The 27,834-nt window shown below is 44.0% G+C and overlaps 1 protein-coding gene across 1 annotated transcript in view; it reads right to left on the bottom strand.

Annotated features, from left to right (window-relative positions):
* Positions 1-27,834, bottom strand: part of CACHD1 (cache domain containing 1) — a 200,322-nt gene that overhangs the window by 42,079 nt on the left and 130,409 nt on the right. The window contains exons 5-8 of the mRNA XM_032844869.1: positions 14,512-14,638; positions 11,477-11,621; positions 10,394-10,610; positions 4,012-4,161 (exon numbers count right to left, since the gene is read on the bottom strand). Of these exons, the coding sequence (XP_032700760.1) occupies positions 4,012-4,161; positions 10,394-10,610; positions 11,477-11,621; positions 14,512-14,638 (639 nt within the window). The remainder of the gene's footprint in view (positions 1-4,011; positions 4,162-10,393; positions 10,611-11,476; positions 11,622-14,511; positions 14,639-27,834) is intronic.

Here is a 27,834-nt window from a genome sequence, read left to right as displayed (position 1 = left end):
CCTGTGTCTTTAAGCTCATTTTAATTACAAATGCTTTCATGCTTGATACTGTTAGGACAGTACTGGATTTGATTTATTGAATGTGTATTTTCTACGTTTAGGGGGTTTTAAAAACTTTGTAAAAGATTTAAGCATACTGGGATGTATTGTTCTACAACATCTGTAATCTATAGCATAAAAATAAATTTAATAAACCTTTTCAAAAATTTCCGTTTGCTATTGTTGGAACACAGTCAAAAGGATTATTAACTGATCCCATATGGGTGCCATTGTAAACAAATTCAAATGATTTCAGTCACTACTGAGATTTTACCAATGAGTTTTAAATAGGCTCTGCCTCATGTTCTTCAACTATATATAGTCTTGAAAAAAAAAATAACAAAACTGAAGAGTTCATGGTTCACCCACCTTGGTTGACTCTATCATTTCTAACTAAGGAGTGTGTATACTTCTAGCCTTGGAAGTCCATTTCTTTTTTTTTTTTTTTTAATATTTTATTTATTTATTTGACAGAGAGAGAGAGAGAGATCGCAAGTAGGCAGAGAGGCAGGCAGAGAGAGAGGGGAAGCAGGCTCCCTGCTGAGCAGAGAGCCCCATGTAGGGCTCGATCCCAGGACCCCGAGATCATGACCCGAGCCGAAGGCAGAGGCTTAACCCACTGAGCCACCCAAGCGCCCCTGGAAGTCCATTTCTAATGTCATGTGTGGACCTAATGGATTTAATTTCCTTCTTAACATACTGTATTTAGATAACTTGGATTTTGCTGGAGCAATGATGCTAAGAGGAGGAGTGGGAGATTCCAGAGTTAAAAGGAGAGGAGAGGAGTGGTACATTCCAGAGTTAAAAAACAAAAACAAAAACATACACAGACACACCAAAAACAAAAGGCATGATGGATCCTGGGCCTTATGCCCTTGAGGAACTCACGGAAGTGAATGATAAAAGGAGACAACTCAAAGCAGTAAACACTTTCCCTTTCTTTGTCATGTACTGTTTGACTCTCTCAAATGTAAAAGACAAGTAACAAATGGGAACAACTAACTAGGCAAAGAAGAACCGCATGGGATGGAGGGTTATCAAAGCTTGCATATTTTATGTACTACATCATGACAGGAATGGCAAAGGTGACAGTGGGACGGCAGACGGTAAGTATGGTAGATGGTTCTATCACCAGCACAGTCATTCCAGAGACTCCATCTCCCAGAACCCTTTTCCTCTCTGTTTCTAGTTTAAAGGTGGTCAAAACGGGAACTACTACAGATTTGAGAGGTGAAACAGACACTGAGGGACCAGAATGTTCCAGTTTGTCTTACCCTTCCCCAATGGGCATTCAGTTCCCTTTCGCAGCTGCTGGCTGCCTTGCTCCACAAGGGCAACCCTAGGCTCATTGCAGATGTTCCAGTGAGAGTCCCCAGGGGTACAGCAGCCATGAAGAGCCAACGAACTTCTATGCAGACCTCCTACGGGGCCTTCAATGTTCCTACTTTCAGACATCCCCATAAACTCCCAACTTGTTCACCCATACCATAGCTGGTTACTAAATGCTGGGTTGTTGACTCCTCTTTCTGGATCTTTACTCTTCCCGTTTTCTCCTCAGTTGTGGACACTCTAATTCTGGTAATAAATTCATGACATGAAAATTCTCGCAGCGGCTCTGCCTCCCTATCTGAAGCCTGACTGACAGAGTAGGAATGTGTCAACCTTAGTGAACAATGCTCACAGAAAGCATCTGGAGAGGGAAACCGGCAGTGAGGATGTTGTGTCTAGCTAGATTAAAGGGAGAAGAGAAATAAGGGTGGTCAGAGGGAAGGAACCAGAAGTTTTAAAAGACTGGAATTATCAGGGGCTTAGCAGGTGCACAAGATTCTCTAGGATGAAGATTCAGGGCCACTGGAGAGACGGCTGACAGTGTGGAAGCTTCTTTACTCAGTATCAGTGGGGGCAGACCTTCAAATCTAAATTTGGAAAATAAGAGATCACTTTCTTTTATGTTTTCTTTACCTGGACTATTGCTCTCAATTCATCTGCCTTGTCTATCTTTTTCAAGGAGTCACCAGCTTCTTCAGGACAGGACCTCAGTGCACTCTATGTTATACACTGTAGACTTGACCAACTTTATTTTTCTTCCCTTCTCTCCTCCTTCCCGAGCCAAAGAAGCTAAACCATAAGCAAAAAGTGTAAATGGCACCCAGGGGTAATAGTGCAAGGTACGAGCCCCTGGTAAAGAGACCATCCTTGCTCAGCTCTGGGGTTCAATGCTCAGAACACAAAGAGAATGAAGACACAGTTCATGTCTCAGAAGCTCAGGCGTGTAAAGTGGAGGGAGAAGGAGAACAGCATGTGAGCACATCACTCAGTGTCAGGGATGACATGCTTAAGAGAAGCAGGAACGCTCTGGGGGACAGGGAATCCTGAAATACTGAAGAGAGAGCTGGTCCTGGACCAGAGCGCGAGAGTAGCAGCTCTGCCTTTGAGGCATACCGAGACAGGAAATCACGCACACTTTAATTCACTCCTTTGATCGGCTGGGAGGACCTGTTCTTGAGCAGGTATGGTGTCAGGAACTTTTAACACGTTCTATCTCGTTTATTTAGTATCGTGGCAACTCTAGGTACGTTTTATGATTTTCTTTTTACAAACAGAACTGAAGCCTAAAGAGACTCCGTAACTCACCATAAGTCACACAGCTCATTGATAGAGACTGGAACTCAGAAGCTCTAGAACTTCACCTGAGGTCTTCCACTGAGAGCCCACAAAACACCTGGGAAGAGAATCGTGCTGAGCCAGAGATTCCTGGACATCACCTAAGCAGGTCTGAATAAAAATCCAATGGTACTGCCTGGGAGTCTGCATTTAAAAAATAATCTCCAGGGGCACCTGGGTGGTTCAGTGGGTAAAGCCTCTGCCTTCGACTCGGGTCATGGTCTCAGGGTCCTGTGATCGAGCCCCATGTCCCGCTCCCTCAGCAGGGAGCCTGCTTTCCCCTCTCTCTCTGCCCGCTGCTCTGCCTGCTTGTGATCTCTCTCTGTCAAATAAATAGATAAAACCTTAAAAAAAAAATCTCCAAGTAATCCTTAGCTCATTAAAATGAGAACCGTTGTCTCTCTAGCCACTTGGGTCTACATGGGACAAATAAAAGACCATAGGTGGGAAGAGCTCCTGGGTCAAGACACGACTGCTTTAAAACAAGAGAATACGGTCATCCTGAGCATTGAGGGTCAGGGGCCTGAAGGAGACGCTCTAGGGGAAGAGTGATATGCATTAGCAGGTGAAGAGACAGGAAAGGGCAGAAAAGCTAGAACACTGGACCCACAGTCAGACTGGATGACGTGTTGGAGAGCAGAAGGAAAAAAATCGAGTACTTCCTCAGCTTTGCCAATTTACTAAACCCTTTCACATATTGATTTAAAAGCAACAAAATCAGCCTTCAGGAGTACCTAGAGAGTGATGCCCATTACCCTGGGTGTTTCCTGCACATCGGGGCCAATCTTTGCGAAAGCCCTGTCACGTAGGTAATTCTTATCTCCATTAGACAGTTAAGGAAGCTGAGGGGGAGAAAGCAGCAGAAGAGGCTTCAGGTGGTGATTCTGCAGAGAAATGTGATATTCACTGGCTTGGGTATACAGAAGAATCTAGGTCAGTACTTTGGCTTCCTGAAGCTTAAATCAATGAGTTCAGTTAATAACCTCCATGTAGTATCAAAATCCAAGAATATGAAGAACTGAGGGGAAAAAAAAACGGAGCAGTACAGAATCCTCTGCAAGCCCACTTCACCGGAGAAGGTTTAGAAATGAGCAGCTGGCTGGAGAGAGAGATGAAGAGAGACAACCTACACATGCCCTGAATATGAACGTCAGGGAGAGAGAGGCTTGGGCAGGAAGCAGCTTGGTGGCCTCTCTTCGTACACCCTTCTTCAAAGCACGCGCTGTTAGGGTTCCTTTTCATTTTTTTCTGAAAGCAGCATGCACTTAGAACTTTCATCTGAAAGAAAAATCTCCAAACACTACCTACCATTCATGAGGGCATAGGTGAGAATCATTACGGAGTTGTTTAGAAAGCTATTTTCTTCATTGATGACACGGAGCGTCGCCTTTTTATCTTCCTCCGAGGAGTCCTTTGATGTAATGCCAGCTGACAGGTAAATTATGACCATGTCTGTATCTAAACAAAAACATACAAATTGAACGTTACGTTGGATTCCGGCTAAAGGCAGCAGTTCCGTTTCCTTTTCATTTCCTTTGGACTTTCCCGCCTTGAGGACCTGCCTGGCCCGGCATTCGGACTCCTTCCCATTTGAGGCTGGGGCTTTCATCTCCCTGCCTCTGCATCCCTTCCATCCTGACCTTTGTGGGCAATGAGGCCTCATTTATCCAGTGTCAGCTGAAGAGATGTTCCTAATAAATTTACCAGATAAAAGATTTCCTTTAGGCACTCCCGGTGTGGTAAATTTAGCCATCCAAGATGGAGTGCTCTCTTGCCTTTCGAAACAGAGGATTCGGGACCTGATTTATCCTTTCCTCACTGACTGAGAGGTTCCATCAGGAGCCAACATTTTGGGGGGTGACTAGGCTTTAAAATGGTGGTTCTTCCACGGGCTCTTAAAACATGAAAGGTCCCTATCCTAAGTAGCTCCAGAGACATTTTTGTTTTTAAAACTCATCAGTGTAGGGATGCCTGCATGGCTCAGTCAGTTAAGCATCTGCCGTTAGCTCAGGTCTCCTGGGATGGAGTCCTGCATCGGGCCTCCTGCTCGATGGGGAGCCTACTTCTCCCTCTGCCTGCTGCTCCCCCTGCTTGGGGGCGCCCTCTGACAAATAAATAAAATCTTAAAAACAAAAACAAAAGTCATCAGTGCAGAAGAACAGTAAAAACACAGACATGGAAGCCAGGTTGCTGATGTTGAAATCCCAGCTCTGGTACTTTCAAGCTGCGTCTGGGTAATTTTGGGCAGATCTCTTAACCTCTCGAGGCCTATATTTTGTTGTCTACAAAATGGGGATAATGACAGTACTTACCTTTGTCGGGTTGCTGTGAGGACTAACTGATTAACTGGAGAATCCAAGGGTAATGGAGTAAAAGAGAAAGAAGCCTCAACACACTCAGCCTCCCCTCCCCGACTCCATATTGCTCTGAAGTAGCACCTATGACTCAAGATGAAGCTATTCACTTCCCCAACCCGGGCTCATGAGCACAGAGACTGAGGAAGTCACTTTAGCTCAGTGTGAAGAACTTCCTTCCAGTGGATTTACTACAAAATCCAAGTAGTGAATTTCCTTCCACCAGAGATATGAAAGCAGGGGCTGAATGACTTACTGAAATGGAGGGAGGGAAAGAAGCGAGTTGGACTTCCAGATTGTCTTTCCAATCTGAGATTCTTTGGTAACTATACATTATTATATATATTATATATTACATTATACATATTACCATATATATATATATATATATATATATATATATATATATATGGACATTTACCTTTCTATTGAGAAATAAATATTCATATGTTATATGCTTCTTTCTTCAGGTCCTTATTGCTGTCATTTTGTTGAGGTTGCTTTACAGTTACTGTGGTAGGCAACCTCCCCTTTGGTCCCCTAGGGATCCTACGCCCTGATAGCCATAGCCCTGTGTCGCTGTCTCCCTCTGAGTGTGGACTCGAGTTCACAACTTGCTTCTCGAGAACAGAATGCACCAGAGGGGATGGGGTGTCAAGAAATAGGTTAGGTGCTACAAAGCAAGCGGCTTGCAGTGTGCCTGCTCTCACACTCTGAAGGAAACCAGACAGTATGCCTTGAGCCACCCTAGCTAGAAGCCAGGCACTGAGTCCCTTAGAACTGAGTTCCCCCAGCAACCACCTGAGTGACCCTGGAAGCTGGTCCTTCCCAAGTTGAACTCTGAGCATATCAACTCTGCTAACAGTTTAACTGCAATTTCCTGAGACACCTTTAGCCAGAAGCACGCAACTATGCTGCACCTAGATTCCAGACTTATAAATGTTGAGACAGTAAATGGTTAATGTTTTAAGCCACTGAGTGTTGGGAAATTTGTTCCCCAGGAACAGATAATGAATAGAGTTAGTTACCCTTTTAATAAATATCCTAACTGTGATAAGGATCCAATAACTGAGCTTCCTTCAGTTTGTAAATTTCCATATTCGACTTTGAAGCATCCTTTATAAAACTGAATGGTTAGCTTATGTTGTATCAATGTTATAGACAACTGAACTGAGATTAATAAAACTGAATCAAAGAAATAAATACAACCTAAGTTGCTGTCTCTAATTTAATACACGAACAAGTTTTAAAGCCATCTGATGCTTGAATAATTCTCTAATCTGAACTGTAAATTTAATTGCACTATTTATCAGAAATTAAGAAGTGAATGCTGATGCAAAAAAAATCCATAAGCTTAGAAATATCCATCTTAAGCTGGATGTCAATATTTTTCTAATGATGTAAATACTGTCCTATACATTATGCTGTTAGCATGCCAAACATCTTACTTAAGCTTCCGACTAGAAACAAAACAAAGCAAAATAAAACTACTAGTTTTGTAGTCAGGGGGATATAAATATACCACGAGGCTGATATGAAATAGGAGATAAACCGTCACCCCATTGCAAAGGTACCCCGTGTGATAAGTGCCCGGACACCTGTAAGACTGACCTGAAAGAGAACCTCTGAGTTTTCTTACTTAGCTTCATGCCTCTAGATGGCTCGTGTCGAGGCACAGGCCGGTACCTGGAAAACCGGAGGGCTGACAGTCAGCAGCCTCCCACAGCAGCCAGCGACCTTTTCTTCCTGTCCCAACAAGGAGGCACGCACCCTACAGGGGCATCCTCATGGTCTCTGGCCAGCCTGACTCTATCCTTGCCCTATCCTTTTTAGATAGCAGAACTGCCAAATCTGGTGTGATTTATTATTATTATTATTTTTTTACTTACTAGGATGTTCTCTCTCTAGTCACTCGGAGGAATTACACCTTGTGATTAGTGATGTTATGGATGAGTAATAATTAGAGAGACTTGGGGCAGAGTTAAGACATAGCATGTAACAGGAAGGAAATGCATTAAGTCCCTGTCTAAGCCACTAGTATGTCTCAGGATTAATACTGAAGGGCAAAGAGTAACTGAAATTTGGGCTTTCCCATGCCATTAGATCCCTACTCCTACCTAGCCATCTTATTCCTTCTATTCTAAAATGATCTACTAACCAAACACCCCCAGGACAGGCAACCCAAATATGTCAATGGTATCAGTTATAGACCTACCATGGGATTAAAAGTGAGCCAGTGGTAGGTAAAATTTTAAGCTATTTTCCTTAGTGCAAAGCAAATTTGTACAAAGCCACCATGATTTATGAAGTGTAGCTTCTGTTCATAAGGCTACTAACCTGGGGCAGATACTTCCCCTTCGTGCACAGGCTAATCCTTATAACAATCCTACAGGGTAGGTCTTACCTTAAAATAACTCCACCACATGACTTTAAAATAGCACTGGGGTGGGAGTGGGGAGAAGGGGTGCCTCTGTGTCTCAGCTGGTTGGGTGTCTGCCTTCAGCTCAGGTCATGATCCCAGGTTCCTGGGATCAAGCCCTGCATCAGGCTCCCTGCTCAGCGGGAAGCCTGTTTCCCCCTCTTTCACTCTCCCTGCTTGTGTTCCCTTTCTCGCTGTTCTCTATAAATAAATAAATAAAATCCTAAAAAACAAAACAAAACAAATAAAATAGCACCAGGTACACCAGGCAGGCTAAGTAATTATCTAAGAAGTGAAGAGAAGTAAGGACATAGAGTGCAAGTTCCTAAGATGAGTACACAGACCCCTCACTATACTGTGGCCAAGGCTAGTGTGGTCCTCAGCCATCTTGGCTTGAGGTCAATTCAGATGTTTGAGCTATCCTTTCTAGTTTAGCCAGAGCTACAAGTCTTACAGGAGACTAAATATCGTCTTACAGGAGACTACAACCACAGCTAGTATTTATTTAATATTTACGATGGAATCCTGGATCTTATTATCACCCCCAGTTTGCAGAAGAGGAAATCAGGCCTGGAGAGATCAAATAATTAACACAGGTTCACAAGTTTAAAAAAATTTCAGAGTAGGGAATTTGAACCCATGTTGGGAAAGTCCCAAACCCACATACTTAACCACTATGCTAAATTGCTTGAAAGCACCTCAAACCTCTCCTTAATAAGGTGGACAATGCTAATTTCTGCTGTGTTTATCTAATTTGAGTTTTTCTCCAAACTGTCAGTAGAAGCAATAAAGTGAAGGCCCCTGAGCTACAACTTAGGAATATTTTACACTAGGCTTAAAAAGGACTCCTCTGAGCACTTAAAAAACAGTGCCATCAGTCTATGATGGTCACTCTTCTTGCCATATTTTTGTTTGCCAACATTAAGAAAACCAAAACCAAAACAAAACAAAAACCCTGAGGAGAAATGGCTCCCATCAAAGCAGGCTTCTGTAACATATAGTGCAGGAAAGTTTGTAAGAAGAGGTTTAATGCCATCTCAGTTTTAAAGCTGAAACAAATGTCAACATTTGAAAACCAAGGGGATTCACATAAAAATCCAGATTTCTGGCTTCTCTTAAAATAGAAGATCTGGCAACGCTGGGCAGTCCCTCCTACATGGTCATCCCATGCTGCACAGAGCTGTTGCCTACTCCATGAAGTATGCACCTCTAGTTGACCATGCTCCCCCAAATGATCCTCATTAACTTCCTTTGGGTTCCCTTGACTCACAATCACTGGCAAGGTCACAGCCAGTCTAACACCTCTCTCCATGATTTGAAGAGTATAATAATCAAAATTGGACTTGAACTCGAAAAGGTAGTTTGATGACTGAGAAATCAAGTAGAAAAATCGCTCCTGGTGAAGAATGCGGACAGGTAAATGGCACTGACCAACTGGCCAATCTGTCTTGAAGACTCAAGAGGTCAACCTTGTCCCTTGGACAAGTTGACACTCAGCCATCCTGTAATATTGGTCTGTGGATAGCCGATCCTGGCCAAGGCTGGTAGGCAAAATTCTAAGATGACTCCAATGACCCACATCCTTGGAGAAGATTTTCCTCTTGAGGGGACCTATAACTTGCTTCTAACCAACAGATATGGCAAAGGTGATGGATATCACTCCTGTGATTGTGTTACATGGACAGCAAAGATGGAGGGATTTTGCAGATATAATTGAGGTTTCTAGTAAGTTAATCCCATGGGAGAGACATCTGATTAATTCAAAAGGGGATGGGTCTGATGAGAACAAATGAGCCCTTCAAAAGAGGGTCCAAGCCTTCCCTGAAGTCAGGAGCTCAAAGAAGGGATGCTCTCCCGGCTGGCTTTGAAGGAGCAAATGCATGTTGAGTCTTACAGTGGCAAGGAAATGAATTCTGCCAATAACTGAACTTGGAAGAGGACTCCAAACCTCAGAGCAGACCAAAGATCTGGGTGACGTGCAGACTGCAGTCTCATGCAACCCTAAATCCTTACCTAAAACCCAGGCAAACTATGCCTATACTCCTGACCCATGAAAGGGTCTGCGTGGTAATACACGTACATTGTTTTAAGCTGCTATTAAATTTGTGGTCATTTGTTATGTTCAAATACCTTCAAAAACGCTATCTGCCATCATTACTTGTAATAATTCCAGGAGCTCCCATCTTTCAAGGGCTCTCACCATGTGCCTGCCACTATGCTTTGCATTCATCAGTGTTGCCTTAGTTTTAATGCAGACACACTGAAGAACTTGCAAATATATTCTTTAAGTTTCCCTTGATAGGATACATTCATTAAAAAAAAAAATGCTACAAATAGATATTCGAATATAAAAGGGAAAATGACAGAGATTCCTTTCAGTAGTTTCAAAGCAGGTGGCTTATTTCAAATATCCTTTCCTTCAGTTTAGCATGCATCGTAATTCCAGATTTTCTTTAACACATGAAAATTAAATTAGAGGGCCTTTGTACATCTGAAGGGCCATGCTCATCTAAATGACAGCTGGTCCCAAGAAGGACGGACTAAGGCAAGAGTCCTACAGCCTGGTTCTGTACACATGCGCACCAGCAGACCATCCACTCTCAAGTCAATGAGGAGGCAAGGCTGACAATTTGCATTAAAAAGGATGCCGCCGTTCCCCTGGGAAATAAATGGGGCTATGTTCCTAATAAAGGGGCAGGGAGAAGAGCTCTGGGAGGGGAGAAATCATGCGGGCTGAGTACCTTTGACTGGAAAAGCTCCTAGTACCAGATGACCATGATGACAACACATGAAAATTTTATCCCGGGTCCATTTAAAAAAATTCCTCGAGGCAGAGTTGTGTGATCAGTTTACAATGTAGGCCTATTGCCATCCTTTATCTACTGGTCTAGAAGTCCTCTGAGAGAGCGCAACTTACTCGCTTGGAACTTTGTGTTATTGTTTGTGCTTCGAATCAGCTGAAATGCCTTTTGAAATCCCACCGCATGCTGGGTAGGGCTGTCCAGAGACTTGACACCGCTAACGAAGGTGGACATCTTCCTTTTTGTCTCACTGGTGGCTGGAGACAGGAACGTCTTATAGCACTGGTCAAGCGAGCACGTCCTGACTGTGTCTGCCACCGTCAGCACGGAGATCTGGAGGAGAGAAAAAGAAACCTTGTTATCGTAACACGTGAAGCCTTTCTTGTATTCTTGAAGAGCCCAAGGACTGAGATGGCCTACCGAACAGTTTCTGAGAGTCTAAAAATAAATGCCCAGAGGCATAAATCTATCAGATTTGGAAAGGATTAGTTAAGGACTGGTAAGGGGGAGGGGCCCTAGAGCTTGTCATTCTGTTCCCAGATGAAGTCAGCAGTATGGTGTGTATCCATAACATTAAGAATAACTATCTCATACAGAGAAGAAACTAAGCGACTACTAACCAACTTGGTTTTCCATCTGGAGGTGAGGGTGAGGGTAAAGGCACAGGGTGTGTGATTTAAGCAACTAATAAGTCAGTAAAACCTTAGGAGTTGGAAAAGTCAAAATGATGAAGCAGAAAATCTCCACAGGCAATAGATTATCATTAACTATAAACACACCTGTCTCTGAAGTGTCCTAGAGATTAGCAAACTTCGAGAAGCCTTCCCTTATCCCTCACCTCTCATAAATCTTGAGATAAAGTCCAGCCATCCACCAGGCCCCATGCCCTTGTTCCTCTCCTCAGCATAATTTCCAGTGTGAAAGTCAGAGCTAATTGGAAGCCTTCACAGGAGCCAGGAAGGAAGTATAAGAGCCGGCTTGGTGGGGGTGGTTTTTTTTTTTTTTTTTTTTTTAAAGATTTGGAGCCAGAGTGGGCAGCTGCTTTCTCAAATGCTAGAATACAAATGAAACCACTCTCTTTTCCCCAAAGTCATTTTAAATATGGATTTAAAACTATTGTGCCATAAAACACAAGGTAGTTCACAAAAGACATTCAAGAAAGAGCCAATGCCATGGGGCTCCCTGGGGGTACCGGTCACCTTGTCGTGCTCGTCGATGGCACTGAGGATGACCCGGGCAGCATCCTTGGCGATCTGAAGCTGGGTGTCCGTGACAGAGGCCCCGTGGTCCAGGATCACTACTATGTGCTTGGACTGCGGCCGGACCGTGGAGACGTAGATAGGTCTAGAAGGAGGGATGGAGGAGGGGGAGAAGCTCTCTGGGGTCAGTCCTGCTTTAGGTCAAAGGACCTCAACCCAATGCAGCTGTGAACACTACAGATGTGCAGGCATCTGGTGGCCAGCTCTTTTTCCAGGGATGGCCCAAGGATGGAGAGAGCAGCCGGCAAGGAAGAAGAACACTTGGCACAGTGAAAACACGACCTCGAGACAACAGCTTGCATCTGTAGCACAGGGATTGGTACTTCAGTCTTCCAAAGAGTAAAGTAACCTGGAGGAGGTTAGAAGAAGCCAATCCTTTTGGGGGTGCCTGGCTGGCTTAGCTGGTGGAGCATGGGACTCCCGATCTTGGGGCTTGTGGGTCTGAGCCCCACACTGGGTATAGAGATTACTTAAAAAATAAAATCTAAAAAAAAAAAAAAAAAAAAGGGCAGCAAATCCTTTGGGAGGCTGGCCTTTTCAGCACACTTGAAAGTCAAAGCTCGCAGCTGTGCATGGTAATACCACTCAAGGTTGCCCGATAGTTTGCTGTAGAACATAGAACTTGGTGGCCTCTCAGACTGCAGAGAGTGCACATGAGGGAGAGGAAGGTCTACTTGCCAGTGCTGGGTCTGCAGACGTACAGAGTGGGGCTTTGCTAAAACGGAGGCGACCTGTAATCTGTGAGCATGCTGAGCAGCTCTGAATAGGTTTACTTTCTCTCTCCCCAGACAAAGGCTACTGCTTAAGAGGGCCCTTTCCTTTCTGTACGGAAGCAATTCATGAAGGTCAGGCACCAAAAGGCCCCATATCGGAGCATTTAAAACCATGCATCAAATTTGTCCCAGCCTGTGATAGCCACTCTTCTTGCCAGGTTTTTGTTTGCCAACATTCGGAAAAGGGGGTGGAGGGAGGGTGGGGAAGGTCCAACGGAGAAATGCCTCCCATGAAAGCGGCCTTCTGCTCATGTGCCGAACAAGAAGGTTTGTGAGAAGGGGTTTAATGAGGTCTCTCTTCACAGTTTTAAAGCTGGAACAAATTAGGGGGAGCTTAAGAAAGCAAATCAGCCTCAAGAGAATTCTCTCCTTTACTGACACCCCTAAAACACTAGATTTTTCTATGAAATGTTAGATGCCAGTTGACTCAAAAAAAGCCTAGGCATGAATTAAGGAATAAAAGCAAAGTACAGACAAAACAAAACAAAACAACCAAACCCAGAAACAAAACAAAACAAAACAAAACACAAAAAACCCAAACTCTTGAAATCTGGCCAAGTTTACACTTTTATTCTCAAGCCAAAAGTCCTACATTAACACTGAAGTACCACCGTATTTTCCCCACTCAATACCATGAAGCCAGTAGGGAAATGTAATAGAAAGAATCCAGGAGAGATGGTTACAGAAGTGGAAGACAGAACGGAAAAGAATGAAATCTGACGATCCCAACACTGACAACCATGTCAAATACTGAACCTTCTAGGTCCTCAAGGCAAGGTGAATTTAAGGGGAAAAAAAAAAAAAAAAGGCGTATCTCCTTTCCAACTTAACCCACATCAATGGAAAGCAGAGGATGTGTTTCTCACTGCCATAGTACGCTGTTAAGAAACTGTTTTAGAGGGACACAAAAACAGTAACATGAAATGTACAGTCTGGGAGTCGGTCCCCACAGCATGACTGGTATCCACTGGTTCTCTCTCGTGGGCTCTAAAAACCTATTCCTCACTTTGAAGGACGTGGAGAACTTGCAAAGGCCTCTGAGGAAAGCACTCAGGGCAAGTAAAGAGATGGGAACAGCAATGTAGGAGGGGAGGAACCTGGGTCACTTAGCCAAGGAAGACAGTGCTGAGGGTTGGTTTAATGAACCTTCAGGGTGGGTGTGCATGAAACCTTCCAAGTGCAGGTGAGTGCTGATTTGTGACAAGGTCCAGCTTGTCTTTTTGGACTTTCCCTCACAGGTGATTCATTAATGGCAGCATGCCATCCAATCTGTCTTCTTAGAAGTAAATGCAAATTAGATGGTTCATGACGTCTTTGGCCTCTCCTGAGATAACCTGGACCAGACCCAAGGTCCTGGCTTCTGGCCCAGTTTCTAAGACACTTAAGTCTTCACCAGAATGTCTAGGGAGGGAACCAAAGAAACCATACCAACGACACAAAGGTCCTTCTAGGAAAAGGCCAGGAGTAGTATTTTCCTGGGGAAAATTTTAGACATCATTTAAAGTAATGATAAAGAGAGACTAAAGCGATGGTTACTCTGGACTTCAAAAAAATGGCACGAAAAATGAACGCCCTCTACTAGCTCCAGATTTTCTGGCATCGAACACCTGACACTGAAAAGGGAAGCTGTAGGGATTCAAAAGGGAAGTATCTTTGCCTAAGGGGTTCTGTAAATTGAGGAGTCTTGTCAAACAAATTAGCTCACCATTACTGCCCTTCTGGCTAAGCGGTACAAAGAGCAGGATGCTCATCATCTTTGATCCACTGTGTTCTGGGCAACCTTAAAACTTCTGGTAGCTGAGACGGCATGCACATCTCAAAAAGACGGCCAAGCGCGTTATCACAGAAAGGAAAGCTGGGAATCACTAAGTCCACTCTGAGATGTGTAGGAGTCTTTTCGGGCTGCGCTTAAGAGACTGTATTATCATTCCTGTCTCCCCAAAGATGCCTGAAGCTCAAAAACACTTGGGTGTCTCCAACAGTTTAATTACTTTAGTAGGTCCCTTGTTAGATAGTTACAGAAAAACTCTGGGCGTTATCACTTGCCCTTCATAGCATCCACATACGCCAGATGGTGAAATCGTTCCTGAATACATTTGAGAAACCACAGCTTGGAGGCACAGCCATGTGTGTACACAAGGAGTCCCTGTTTCATACAGATCTCTGTTAAGCAGTAATTAAAACTTGAGCAAGCCAACGTACCTACTACGATGCTCATAGCTGCCCTTACACCGGAACTTGTGTGCTGGGAAAACGGTGAAAATCCCTTCTTCCGAGCTGAAATACTGCCACTTAATTCCAGGGTTGGATTTCAGGTTGTCTGCAAGAACTGGAGGAGTGGGGAAAAGGAAACATAACCACCAAATCCACAGGTGCAGGCAAGCCCAGCTCCTTCGGCATCTGTTCTGCATAAACTGCTTGTAGTATGAAGAAATCCCACTAGATCGAAGGCTGTAAATTTTCCACTAAACATTTTCTCTCTGTCCCTTAAAAAAATACCCGTGAATAGAAAAATATAATGAATGTTTCAGTCAAGAGAAACTATTATTCTTAACATTGTATGGTGACACTCTATGTCCTGGAACATTTTCTTTTCCAGCACGAATGATTCATTTGCACTCAGCTCTCCCCTCAGAAGGCTGGTCCCCGCTGGACCAGTTTACACTTGCTGGCTTGAAGAACATTCTCTAGTTGCGGAGAACAGTGCCGCTAAGAGGCCAGGCCTCCAATGGAACTAGACCTGTGACCTTGACCTTGCTCACTCCACAATGAGGAAATCAGCATAGATGGTACCTGAAAGGCAGAACCAAGATCACTCAGCAAGAGCTCCTGGAATGATTCCAATGTGCCAGAAGTGGGACAGAGGCTTTCCTTCATGGTTGCTCATTTAACCCATGAAACAACCACAGGACGAAGGTAGTATGATTATTCCCTACTTTGGAGTTTGGAAAATACACTTAGAGAGCTTAAGTGACTTGCCTAAGGTTTCATCAGTAAATGACCAAGTTGGGATTCCAGCCTAGCTGTGCTGGTTCCTAGGTTCTTACCATCATGCAGTACTGCCTCCCTGGCATATACACGGTATCCCTGCCACTGAGCTGTGGCGGGAGGGGCAGCCGCCTTGCCGGGGGCAATTCTGTCCCCAAACCTCCATGAAGTCTTACCCTCACCCACAAGCAGAGTCCTCTCCCTTCTCTGATGCCCTTCCACTCTGTTCCCACCCCGTATTCCGTTATAAACCATGCACTATGTGTTGTGTCCTGCTCTACATGCTGCAAGATCTACACAGCTGAGCAAAAGACAAGCCTTATTGTGATAACCGATACACCAGAAGACTTAGAGAGTGGGAAATGGGACAGAAAGCAATTCGGGGACGAAGTCTGAGTGAAGGCAAAAGGCAACTGTGAGGTACATTTGGTAAGGTACAGAAAGCTCTGAACGCCACTCAGCCATCCTTGAGTCTGGCTCAGAGGTCGGCTGATGTCAGCCAGGGCTGCCCAGGAAAGGACCCTGGCCTTGCCGGCCATGAGGGCTCTGTCTCGTCCCACCCAATTCCGCTGCTACCGTGCAAAAGCAGCCCCGGATATCAGTGGGTGTGCGGGTGTGCCAAGGACAGCGTATTTGCAAATGTCAGCGGCAAGCTGGATTTGGTCAGTGGTCTTCGACATGGGCATTCGTCCTCTGAACACACCAGGTGAAAAACACCACACGGGGACTTGAAGCGTGTCTGGTGCCTCCTGCCTCCAGCAGCTACCCTGCCAGACGCACACGGAGAAAGGGTAGCCTATTTTTAGCCTCACAAAAATCCTAGGAGTAACAAAGCATCATTTCCGAGTTATGGACACAGAAGCTGGCTCCAACTTTTCTGGGCTCCCTGAGGTTTCACAGTGGACAGGAAGGCAGTCAAGCACGTAGCGTGTGTGACCGAGACGCGGGTCCCCACTCCACTCGGCCAGGCAACCTTATCAAGGTCATTGCTTGGACCAGGGCAACCACACCCTCCCGAGACCTCTGGCTGATGTGATTTGCACATAAACATGGAGGCAGCTTTTTCTCTGGGGGTCAAAGCCTTAAACTTGCGGTCGTGTTAGCACCACTCTTCAGGCAGCCCTGCCAAGCCTGCGACAAACAGGCAAATGCTGCCTTTGGAAGTAAAGCTCAATGACCTCATTTAGAAGTAACATCTGTAACAATAAACAGGCTACAGTGAGACTATTAAAAGGGGGAGCCAATGAGAGCAAGAATGTTTTAAAAATAAATCAGAATTCATATGGTGCATGATACATTTAGTCTCACCACAAAAGAGCATTCTGGTTCCTTATAATCATTCCAGCACCAGAGCATTTAAGTGTCAGGCAAGGTTCCTCAAACTCTCCTGCTGAGAACTCCTTTGGCATCTGATGAAATTTCATCCATCATTCGGTACTAGCAGAAGATGATGGATACGATGGTAATGAGGACCCCAGGGCCCAGAAGCAATCTATCATGGCAGTGTGCACCCTGAGTGGGCCCCTCTCTGACCCAGACATGGAGGTGAAGGACAGCCCTATTTTCCACACAGGCACAGGCAACGCAGAAGCGGCTTCCCCCAGTCCTAGGAGTCTGTGAGGTGTTCAGGCCACTGGATAACTTGGGCTGGGGTCCTGCATGCTTACTCTCCCCAGCAATGCTGGACACCATCCAGGAAAAGGCTGGGCATACGTCCAACCTGTCAGCCCCTGATGCATAGCATTAAGCTTTAGGCTATCAGTGGGTAGGGTCTGTATTTGTCTCCCCTGCTCCACACACCTACCTCAGACAGATACACATGAAGGTGGCAATGAATGGTTTCTTCTTCACTGGAGCTCATCCCCAGATGGAAGCCACCACACCCTCTGAAACCCTCCAGCATCTTAACCTCTCCCACCTTCTAGTTAATGTTATTGTTGTTCTGGGCAACTTTTCCCTCTTGCATCCCTAGACTATGAGATCCTTGAGGGTGAGATCTGGGCTTGGGTCACCCCTGTGCCCAGGGCAGAGGTGTTCAGTTCTCTTCAGGTCATGGCACAGGCTCCGTGAGAGCTGCAGGGACACACGGGCTGGGAGGGTCTGCTCAGAAGTACTCTTTCTCAACCATTAGACTTGTGTTTAATAAATTATAAAATCTTAGTCTCTTCTAATGCTAAATCTAATTAAAAATAAATAGGGTGACTCAATATAAACCAGTGATAATATTTTTTTTAATTTGTCAGAGAGATCGAGTGAGAAAGAGAGAGCTCACAAGCAGGGAGAGTCGCAGGCAGAGGGAGAGGGAGAAGCAGGCTCTCCACTGGCAGGGAACCCCATGTGGGACTCGATCCCAGGACGCTGGGACCCGAGCCAAAGGCAGATGCTTAATGACTGAGCCACTGAGGCATCCAGAGATCAATGATAATTCTAAATAGCTTTTAAGGGGCGCCTGGGTGGCTCAGTGGGTTAAGCCTCTGCCTTCAGCTCAAGTCACGATCTCAGGGTCCTGGGATCGAGCCCCGCATTGGGCTCTCTGCTCAGCAGGGAGCCTGCTTCCCCCCACCCCCATCTGCCTCTCTGCCTACTTGTGATCTCTGTGTCAAATAAATAAATAAAATCTTCAAAAAAAATAGGTTTTAAAATGATCGACACTCCGTTCTCTCAACACCACTGCCAATACAACAGGCACAGAAACAGGTAAGTGGACAGAGAAAAGGCTTGCCTGTCAGATGGTTTTAGGGGACTATCTATATCAAAATCAATTGTATATGTTATACATGTGAAGTTTACTGACATGTGAAGTTTACTGCTTATCAACTACGGCTCAATAAAGCTGATTTGATAGAACAGTGAAACTTACTGAGCACCATATAAACTAGTTCTATACATGGTATGATGGCTTTTCATAATTACCTCATGAGTTTGTTATTATACCCACTTTACAGATGCAGAACTCAACTTGCTCAAGGCCCAAGTCATGATTTGATCAAGGTATCTCTGCCTCCAAAGCCCTTGCTCTTTCCAGAACACTACAGGGCCTCCACAAGGTCACTAAATACGTGTTGAATGAATTAGCAATCAATAGATAAAAAAACACCAGTTATTTCTTGAGAGGCAGAGTAAACATATACATCTGTATATTTCAATCAAAATGATCAGTTGCGTTAGTATGTAAAGACACAGTGTAAAGAAATGCAATTAAGAGGACACTTGACAGAAAGGAAGGCTATAGAAATTGAATTAAGGCAGAGGCTAAAGTGAGCATTTAATCTTGTGAGAAAAAACAAATGGCTGAACTGCTAATACTGGCAGGCACCAGCTGACAGTCCAATGTCATGGGGTTTCACCACTGACCCCACAGGATGGCTTACCTGGAAAATGGCACGCAACTGCAGCTCAGAAGACAGAGTCAAGTTAATTAAAGCACTCATGACTGAGTAACACCGAACCATAGAAAGCATATTTTACATAATAGAAGGAGTTTTTATGTGACTGTGAAACTATATACCTGAGGCCCCTGAATTAGTCTGGAGGTGTTTAACAGGTTGGAGGGAGCGTTCACTGTCCATGTGAATAAACATAAGAAAGCCAGTTGGACACAGGCCCAATGTGGCTTTGCACTTCCTATTTAATTCGGGTTGGCACTTCGGCACTGGAAGGAAGAGCCTGATAAATTGGGATAGACTGGGAATAGGAAGCCTAGGTTTTGGTCCCATTTCTAAGCCTGACAAGCTCTCTGACCTTACATGGACTCACCATATAGCATCTGAAGGCATCTTTCTAAAATGGAAGTCAAATCCCACCACTGCTTTGCTTGTAACCCTTCAAAGGTTTCACACTGCACCCCAGCTAGCATTAAATCCAAGCCCTATAAGGCCTGGCACCATTTGGCCCCTCCTATGCGCCAACCTCACTTTCTCCCTCTTTAACCCACTACGCTGTAGGTCAAGGGCAACCTCGTTCAGTTCTGCAAACATGCCAAGCTCTCCACACAGGGGATCCTTAGACCTGAAATAGTTCTGTTCAACTTCTCGGAGACCCCTTCCCTGACCACCCTTGGTTATTTATCCTCTCTAACAGAACCCAGCATTTTCCGTCACAGCAAAAACTGGTAATGGTCAGTGTACTGACTTCTGTGGCCATGGCTCACGTCTCTCACGCAGAATTGCTGCAAGCTCCATGAGGGCAGGAGCCAAACCCAAAGCCAAATTCACCACATTCCCAAAGCCTGGTGCATGCCTGACAAGTCAGTGAATGGTTAGTGAGTCAGCCCCTGGCAGACAAGCCAGTGAATGGTGACTTTGGTTAGCCAAGGCTCGTCACCTCTGTCCCCCGTGAGATTTCACCATTTCTTCATCTCTAGTCTCTGAGTGATGGATTTGGACAAGGTATTTCTGAAGACCCTTCAGAAACCAAAGAGAAATAAGAAGGCTGAAGAATGAAGGTCAATAGGAAGGAACAAAGCACAAAGATATGCAACGAGAAAGAGCCAAATTCTAACTGGCTTTGATCAGGTTTGTGCAAGAAAGGGAAAAAAGCAGGAGTATTCTTACTTCCTAGTAACTTAGAATAACTTCGTCAGTCAGCACCAGGAGGTTATTATCATTACTGACCCAAGACTAAACATAATGTACAAATGGTACCAAGAAATGTTTAGAGAGAATGACAGAAAATTTCATATTGGCTTTTAACTAACGAGGAGGTACCTGTGACAACTCCTTGTTCTTTAAAGGCAAGCTCTGTTCCCCCTGGTCTCCTTCTGTGAGCCTTCAGCAAATTTACTCTTTCTCTCTTACAGTTCCTATGCTAACTCTGACAAAGACAAAAAACTTCACAATACCTACTGGCTTATTTTTCTGCAGCCACAACACACCAATTATAGTCGGAAAAGCAGATAAAAAAATGTGTCTTTCTTGGGTGCCCAGCTGGCTGAGGTGGTAGAGCATGCAACTCTTGACCTTGGGGGTCAGGACTTTGAGCCCCATGTTGGGGGTAGAGTTTACTTAAAAAAATGCGCCTTCCCCCCCTTTTCAGGTATTCTTTGTTTCCCATTTATTTGTGTCTCGAGATTCACCTACATAATGCATTTGGAGAATTCTAACATATGGGCCCCAGATCCCCCGGCCCCCAAATATTTCCCTTCCAATTTCACCATCTACATCTGACCAGTTCTTACATCATCAGCCTCTCTAGTCAAAACAAAACCATGTCCCCGACATCCTTGCCTGCCCTCTGTAATGCTTACACCATTAGGCTGAGAAAGAGATGGACTGCAAACTGCTTGTAGCTGGGCTGGGGCTTTGGTTTTGCCTCATAATATTAACCACCAAAGGCAGAAACACGTTAAAAAAAATGCTCTGTAGTAGAAAGCTTGTCGCCTCCCACCTCAAGAAACTCTGGCCTTTCTGATGCCCAGCCCAACACCACTCAGCGAAACACACAAAGCACTCGACCTCCTGCAGCTTGCCAAATATAAAATACAAGAGCTGTCCTAAATACACAGAATGGCACACAAAACCACACACACACTCCCTCAAAAGATCAGAAGTTACACAGTGCCTTTCAGTAATATTCTGTGCAATAGCGATCATTTTGGAGGGGAATAAACATTTAGAGGACTCCAGACAAAATTTCCGGCATTGTACTCTTACACTGCACCTTCTAATTCCTACTCCCAGCCCACATCCAGAGGACCACTTCTGGTACTGTGCGTACTTCTCAGGTGTGATAGGCATACTGAGTATTTGCCCATGTATCAGGCACTGTGCTATGTTTTTTATATACATTATCTCAGTTAATTTTTTTTAATTAGGTAGGTTTAATTTATTATTCAGGAAACCAAGGCATACAGAGATTAATTTTCCCAAGTGTATGATAGCTAAGCAAGAGTCAAAACAGGCGGAGCTTTAGCAAAAAGATATCATTCTCATCTTATAACTAAGCATATTCTGACTCTGAAAGGGAAGAGAGGCCTAAGCTCTGACCCTTGAATGGGACCATGTAGCCCAGTAATCCTTCCACCACAATGACCATGCTAGCTCAAGTCCATTGCCAAACTTAGATTAATGATACCCGACCCAGCTAAACCCACTGTTATTTACTTCAGTCCAATACTAAAGAGAGAACTTCCTCAAATCTCAGGTTCTGCTCCAAGCTCACAGCTCCTTATGTCCATTCTAGGTTATCTACATAATGCAAAAATTACCATTCCATTATGTCCTCAATTCTGTTAAGACAGCCTGGACTGTCTTAATAGTCTCTGTCTCTCCTGGACAGAGAATTCAGGATCAACTTCTGGGGGTAATCCAAAATCAATACAGGATCTACTACTCTATCCTCTTCCTTTTAATAGACCACTCCCAGAGGACCCAAAGGACCAGATGATCTTCAAACATTCATGGAAGGGGTAAGAGAAATTTAACAGAGTTCTCTCACAATCAGCTTTTTTCTCCTCCCACAATCAGCTTTTGAAACCTATAGCTTCCCAAGCTTTACCAAGCCAATATTCTGAGTCGCCAAGTCTGAGTTGGGGGTCAAAGAATAGGTATTTTTTGACAAAGCACTCCAGATGACTCTGACGATCATCCATATTTGGGACAACTGGCCAAAGACATTTAACTCCACTGTCCTATCTATTTCCTTAGTTTTACTTTCTTCCTGGACTGTTTCTCTATCTTGAGCATATAATCATTTTCAAGTTTCCCTGACTTATAAAATGATTAGCGATAACAATAAAACTCTTCCTTTACCCCATCTCTTCTTGAGTTATCAGGGACCTTCCCCTTTTTCTCGGTCGTAATTTGGAAGAGTGGTCCAGACTGATTCTCCACTTCTTGTCCTCTCATTTCTCCCTCATCTAGCCATTTTGCCTATTCCATGGCCACCTCTCCCTAATCCCACTTTTGGATTACATTTAATAGTCTATCTGGTTTTCTCCTTCTTTCAGGCCAACTACACTTACATCCATTTTCCACAAAGCTCTCTTGCTTGCGCTGCTTAGTCTGTCAGTTGGCTGACTTCAAGCTAAAAAAAAAAAAAAACAAATCAAAACAAAAACCAAACCAAAACCAAACTCCTCCGTCAAATACAAGTAGTTAAAATCTGCCTTAGTGCTACCTTTGTTTCCTGTTATTTACTGCCCTCTTCCACAATGATCCTGGACTGGGCTGGCTGCACTTTAATAGATTTTTAACTATTTAATGTTATTTACCTCAGGCACATCACCTGGATAATTCCCAATCTCTCTTAAGATGCAACCTTACAATCTGGTCCAGTACCCCCACTTACCTTTATCACACATCACTTAAGATGCTAACACTAGTTGTCTGTTGATTTTCTCCTTCCCTTCACTCCCCTCCATACATACATACAGTTAGGTTGTGAGTTCTGAGGGTAAAGCCTCTGTCTTGATTATCTTGATGCCTGCCACGGTAACTACTGTATAGATGTTACGTGAGAGAGGCTCTTTATGAGAAAGAACAAGGAAGGAGTCGTGGTTGGTTCTGGGTCTCAAGCGTCTGCACTGTATAAAATCAAGCTGTTAACTGACAAATACAACATGAGTGGAGGAGGTGGTTTGGGTTGGAAGTGTCGAGGATTATGGGTTTGATTTTAGATACAAAGAGTCTGAAGTAACAGTATGCAGGATACAGGGATGGAGACATCTCTTTGTCCTCAGCAGTCTACAGTAGGACGCCCACTGGACTGGGAATCGGGACATACTGTTCCGTCATCTCAATACCCACCATTTGTCGTCTGACTTTGGGTACATTAGTTAAGTGCTCTGGGCCTGCTTCTCATCTACAAAATGGAGTGGATACTTGTCTCTGGTATCAATGGAAGGAATAAAATGGCTTTTGAGGTGCTAAGAGGCAGCAGATTGATTCTGTGTACACTGTGTGTCCGGACTCAGCACAGTTTCATGCAAACGCAGGACGGTACTATTCACATGCACAGCCTATGTCACTCTATGTACCCGAGATATTTATGTATGCCAATTTGCCATGAAGCCACAGAAACCAGGGCTACCTTGCAAGCAAATCACAACCACATTCTTTTCTTTCCTACGGTCCTTCAAAAGCCTTGGTTCTTCCATTACGAAAACGAAACAAAAGCAACAAGAAAATTCTAGTTTCAGGGTACCTGGGTGGCTCAGTGGATTAAGCCTCTGCCTTGGCCTCAGGTCATGGTCTCAGGGTTCTGGGATGGAGCCCCACATCGGGCTCTTGGCTCAGCAGAGACCCTGCTTCCCCCCTCTCTCTCTGCCTACCTGTGATCTCTCTGTCAAATAAATAAATAAAGTCTTTAAAATTTTTTTCAAAAAAAATAAAGAAAAAAAAGAAAATTCTAGTTTCATTCATTCTTCAGTAAGTATTTGCTCTATACCTGCTATGCACTAGACAGGGAACTTGACATGCAAAAAATAAAAGGAACAGAGGGTCAAGTAGATGCCCAAGATAAATACTTGAATTTTTAAGAATGTACTATAGAGTAAAATAATAAAGAGAGGTAGCTGAGGACCCCAACTCAGCCTGACTTCTCCCACTCACTGTTCAATCCTTCTGCCTTCCCTTTCCCCACAGGCTGCCAGTCTCCATCTCAAAATGTGCCCTCTAGCAAACCCAACCAATACAACAGACAAAGAATTCTATCTGTGAGAATCAGGGAAGATGACAAAGTCGCTGGGCTCTGTGGAATGAGCAATATTTTACAAGTCAGAAGAGGCAGGCACTATATTCTAGGATAAGACAATAACATGAACAAAAGCATGGAGGAGGGGCGCCTGGGTGGCTCAGAGGGTTAAAGCCTTTGCCTTTGGCTCAGGTTATGGTCTTAGGGTCCTGGGATGAAGCCCCACACTGGGCTCTCTGCTCAGCAGGGAGCTTGCTTCCTCCCCTCTCTCTCTGCCTGCCTCTCTGCCTACTTGTGATCTCTGTCAAATAAATAAATAAATATCTTTAAAAAAAAAAGCATGGAGGAGTGACAGAGATTGAGGATTTGAAGAAATGAAAGTGACCCCATGAGGGGAGAGGGAAGAGGAGGAGAAGATGGAGTTGAAAGACCTCCGCATTCACCTTGCAGGTGAGCCACAGAGGTTTTTAAGAAATGGAGTTACAGAGCAGGTATTTGCAAAATACCTACTGTATACAAGATATATTGAAAAAGAGAATAAAAGCAGAGATACCTTCTGGGAGGTTTCCATATTGACTCATCTTCTAGAAAGGTCTATGAAGTCTAAGTTTATGGCCTTAGCAGTGAAGAAGACAAAAGGATTTCAAGACACATCTCTGAACTATGGAATCTGAGCCAAGTTCTCTTTCAATGAAGAGGGGACAGTGAGACCTACGTCACAAGTCAGCATGACAAGCAGGAAGAAGGACACACAGTAAATGCCTAGTGAGGTGACTTGAATGTAGTAAAATATTCACTCACCAACACTCTGCTTTGATCACTGACTTAAGGGAATTTCCATCTGCTAAAACCTGGAGAAACCATGGGTGGGAAAAGGCGAGGAAGAATTCCCAGTGTGACCAAGTTGGAGGTACTGTTAGTGGGGATAGTGAGCCCAGACTGCGGGGAAGTTTAGAGAAAAGTTTTGTTTTCTATTTAATTTTTGAGGTAGCTACAGAATCATCAGAGAGACGCATGTGTCTTAAAGTTGGCTACTCAATAAATAAACTCAAATAGGCCACAGCTGGAGAGAGAGATCTGGAATTCTGCAGCATGTGGCAGGAGCTGAGGTGCTGGCTACACTGAGAACATTTGGGGGGATAAGGTTTAGAAGTGAGGAAGGTGGTTAAGAGGACATGTGGGGACATCTATCTGAGGACAAAAGGAGCTTAAGAAGAAAAATGAAAAGGTCTGAGCAGAGAAGTAAGAGGATAAATGGCACAGAATAATTTTGTAGACACCAAAGGATGACAGAGCTTCAAAAAAGACGTTTACCATCAACTACTACACAGGGGGTCAGGAAAACTGTGGAGGGGTCACTTGGAATCCTTCCAGAGGGCGGTGATAGAGTGAAAAATTGGGACAATCTCAATGTTGAGCTGGAGTGGACTGATTAATTCAAGGACGTTATACAATCATTACCCCCCAGGATCTAGATGTGTATTTATTTACATATACACAAAGGAATGTCCAGGATACATTTGTTAACTACAAAAACAGAAAACAAAACAAGGCTATATCCATTATAATATGCATAATGAGGAAAAAAATATATATGTATGAGAGATTGTATGTGACTAATAAAATCTTCTGAAATCAGTATTACAGGGTTGTTGTGACAAACTATTAAAAAAGACTAGGGGCGACTGGGTGGCTCAGTGGGTTAAAGCCTCGGCCTTCAGCTCAGATCATGATCCCGGAGTCCCAGAATCAAGCCCCACATCGGGCTCTCTGCTCAGCGGGGAGCCTGCTCCCCCCACCCGACCCCGGCCTGCCTCTCTACCTACTTGTGATCTGTGTCTGACAAATAAATAAAAAAAACTTAAAAAAAAAAAAAAGACTAAACTTTGAAGTAGCTCATATTATAGAAATAGAACTTGAAGGGATACTTAATTTTGTGTATACATGTGTACACACAAACACACACACACAAATGTAAACCAAATCACATAGCCTCAATAATCTAGATTTCTAAGTGACTGAATAGGTTTTAGATGTTATATGAATAATCACCACATCTCTTATGACACTAATGCAATCATGAAGCTGGGGCAAATAGGCATAAAAACAAACCAGAGATTCCTAGGTTGGCTGATTTTTTCCTTTTATTTTAGGTTTTTAGGGACAACACAGCTTTTCACTGCCCTGGCATTAGCATATGGAACACGTAATTTTCATGGCATTTGAAACCAGAGAGAAAAACCTGTAACACAGAGCCCATCTTTGTTATTCACAGAAGGAAGTGATGAAGCCACTGAAAGTAGAAGCCGTCTCCAGACTCCAGTGCCCACCTGTACCTCCTGCAGCATTTACCGTTGTAACATGACTTGCAGATGCCCCTTACACCCCGTGAATCCTGGTTCTCAGTGTAGACTGCAACGCTACCAAGATCGAAGTTTGCAACTTCAAATGATGTCTTTAAATCAAACACAATAAAGAAAGTCCAGGCACTTTTTCTTTTGGCAAGAAAGACTAACTCCTATTCCACTCACACCTCAATTGCATAACTCAAGAGAGCAAGAGGCAACTTTCCTTGGACTCTTCAAATACATTCTCTTTAGGGATCAGGCTACACACAAGAAAATAGCTCAGCAGGAATTTAAAAAAAGAGAGACAGAAAGAGGGGGAAGGGGGGGGAGAGAAACTAGGGATAAAAGCAGGAAGGAACCTGAGCAAAACATTACCAACACCATAATGTAACGTGTGCACTGTCAAATGCCAGTAGTTTGAATGGAATCAGGGAGAAGGAGTCAATTTAGCAAGTCGAGATCTAGCAGGGTTGGGTTAAAGAAAAAGAATACACATGTGTGTTGAACAGATGGACACATGACCTAGTTTTGGGTAAGTGAAGCTAAGAATGGTTTACAATTTATGTGAGTCTGTTTCCAGCTAGTCTGAAAGGCAATCTGAAACTGTGTTATCAATTAGGGACCCATTGATGGATTATATACAGTCTGAAACAGCCTGAGGCTGGAAGTCTTACAGATGTAAATATCAGACATGTGATAGCCCACGAAGTACATTAATTCTGCTCTGAAAGGGGGCATGAGCTGGAGAGGAGGAAAGAGGGGAGCTCTGAGGTCACCCTCCACCATCTATCACTCCTCTTATATTACAAATGACTGCTCAAGAATGTGGACTTTGGGATGCAGCCACTGCTTGGTGGAATGTCACACGACTTCAAATACAAGCAAGTCCGTTCTCAAATACCTGAACATGGCCAAAAACTGCTTGTAAATCTAGCTACGTCGACTGTGCTGAGAACAACTCTTGTTACGTAGGATGTGATACTTGACACGTGCTTTCAGAAATAACAAAATTCAAGATGTGATCTTTAACCATATACCTCTGCCCTCACCATCTCCTTCCTCCCCTCCTCCTGACTTTTCAAAGTCTCTCCCCCGTCACAAGTAACTACTGTAATAAAACAGCATTTTGTCAGGTTTTCCAATTACGTGCTCTGAGTTCTACTCCTGAACCTCATTTATAGAAGATAAACTTAATGTAACTAAGAGGTCTTCAAGGCTTCTTTCTCTGCCTCACTCTCAGCTGATGATCTTGCTTCCTAAGTCTCTGAGGAAACAAAATCACCAAGAACAGAATGTCTCTGAGCTCCTGACACGACACTTGGATCATTATAGACATCCCGGCACCCTGGCTCTTCCTTCCCTCCTCTTGTTAAGAATGAACCCTGTGCTTTTGGACTCTCTCACTGGAATCACACCATCTCTTGCCCGATGAAGGAAAAGGCTCCAGTAATGTTCTCTCCTCTTGCTCTTGGGTCTTTAGCTTTCCTCTACTGGACCATTCCCTTTGGCACATAACCTTGCTGTAATTTCTCTCAATTTAAAAACACACTCTGGACTC

This window comes from Lontra canadensis, unplaced genomic scaffold, assembly GCF_010015895.1.
Source record: "Lontra canadensis isolate GAN:19392208 unplaced genomic scaffold, GSC_riverotter_1.0 scaffold158, whole genome shotgun sequence".
Taxonomy (NCBI): domain Eukaryota; kingdom Metazoa; phylum Chordata; class Mammalia; order Carnivora; family Mustelidae; genus Lontra; species Lontra canadensis.
This window is presented reverse-complemented; position numbering and strand designations above follow the sequence as displayed.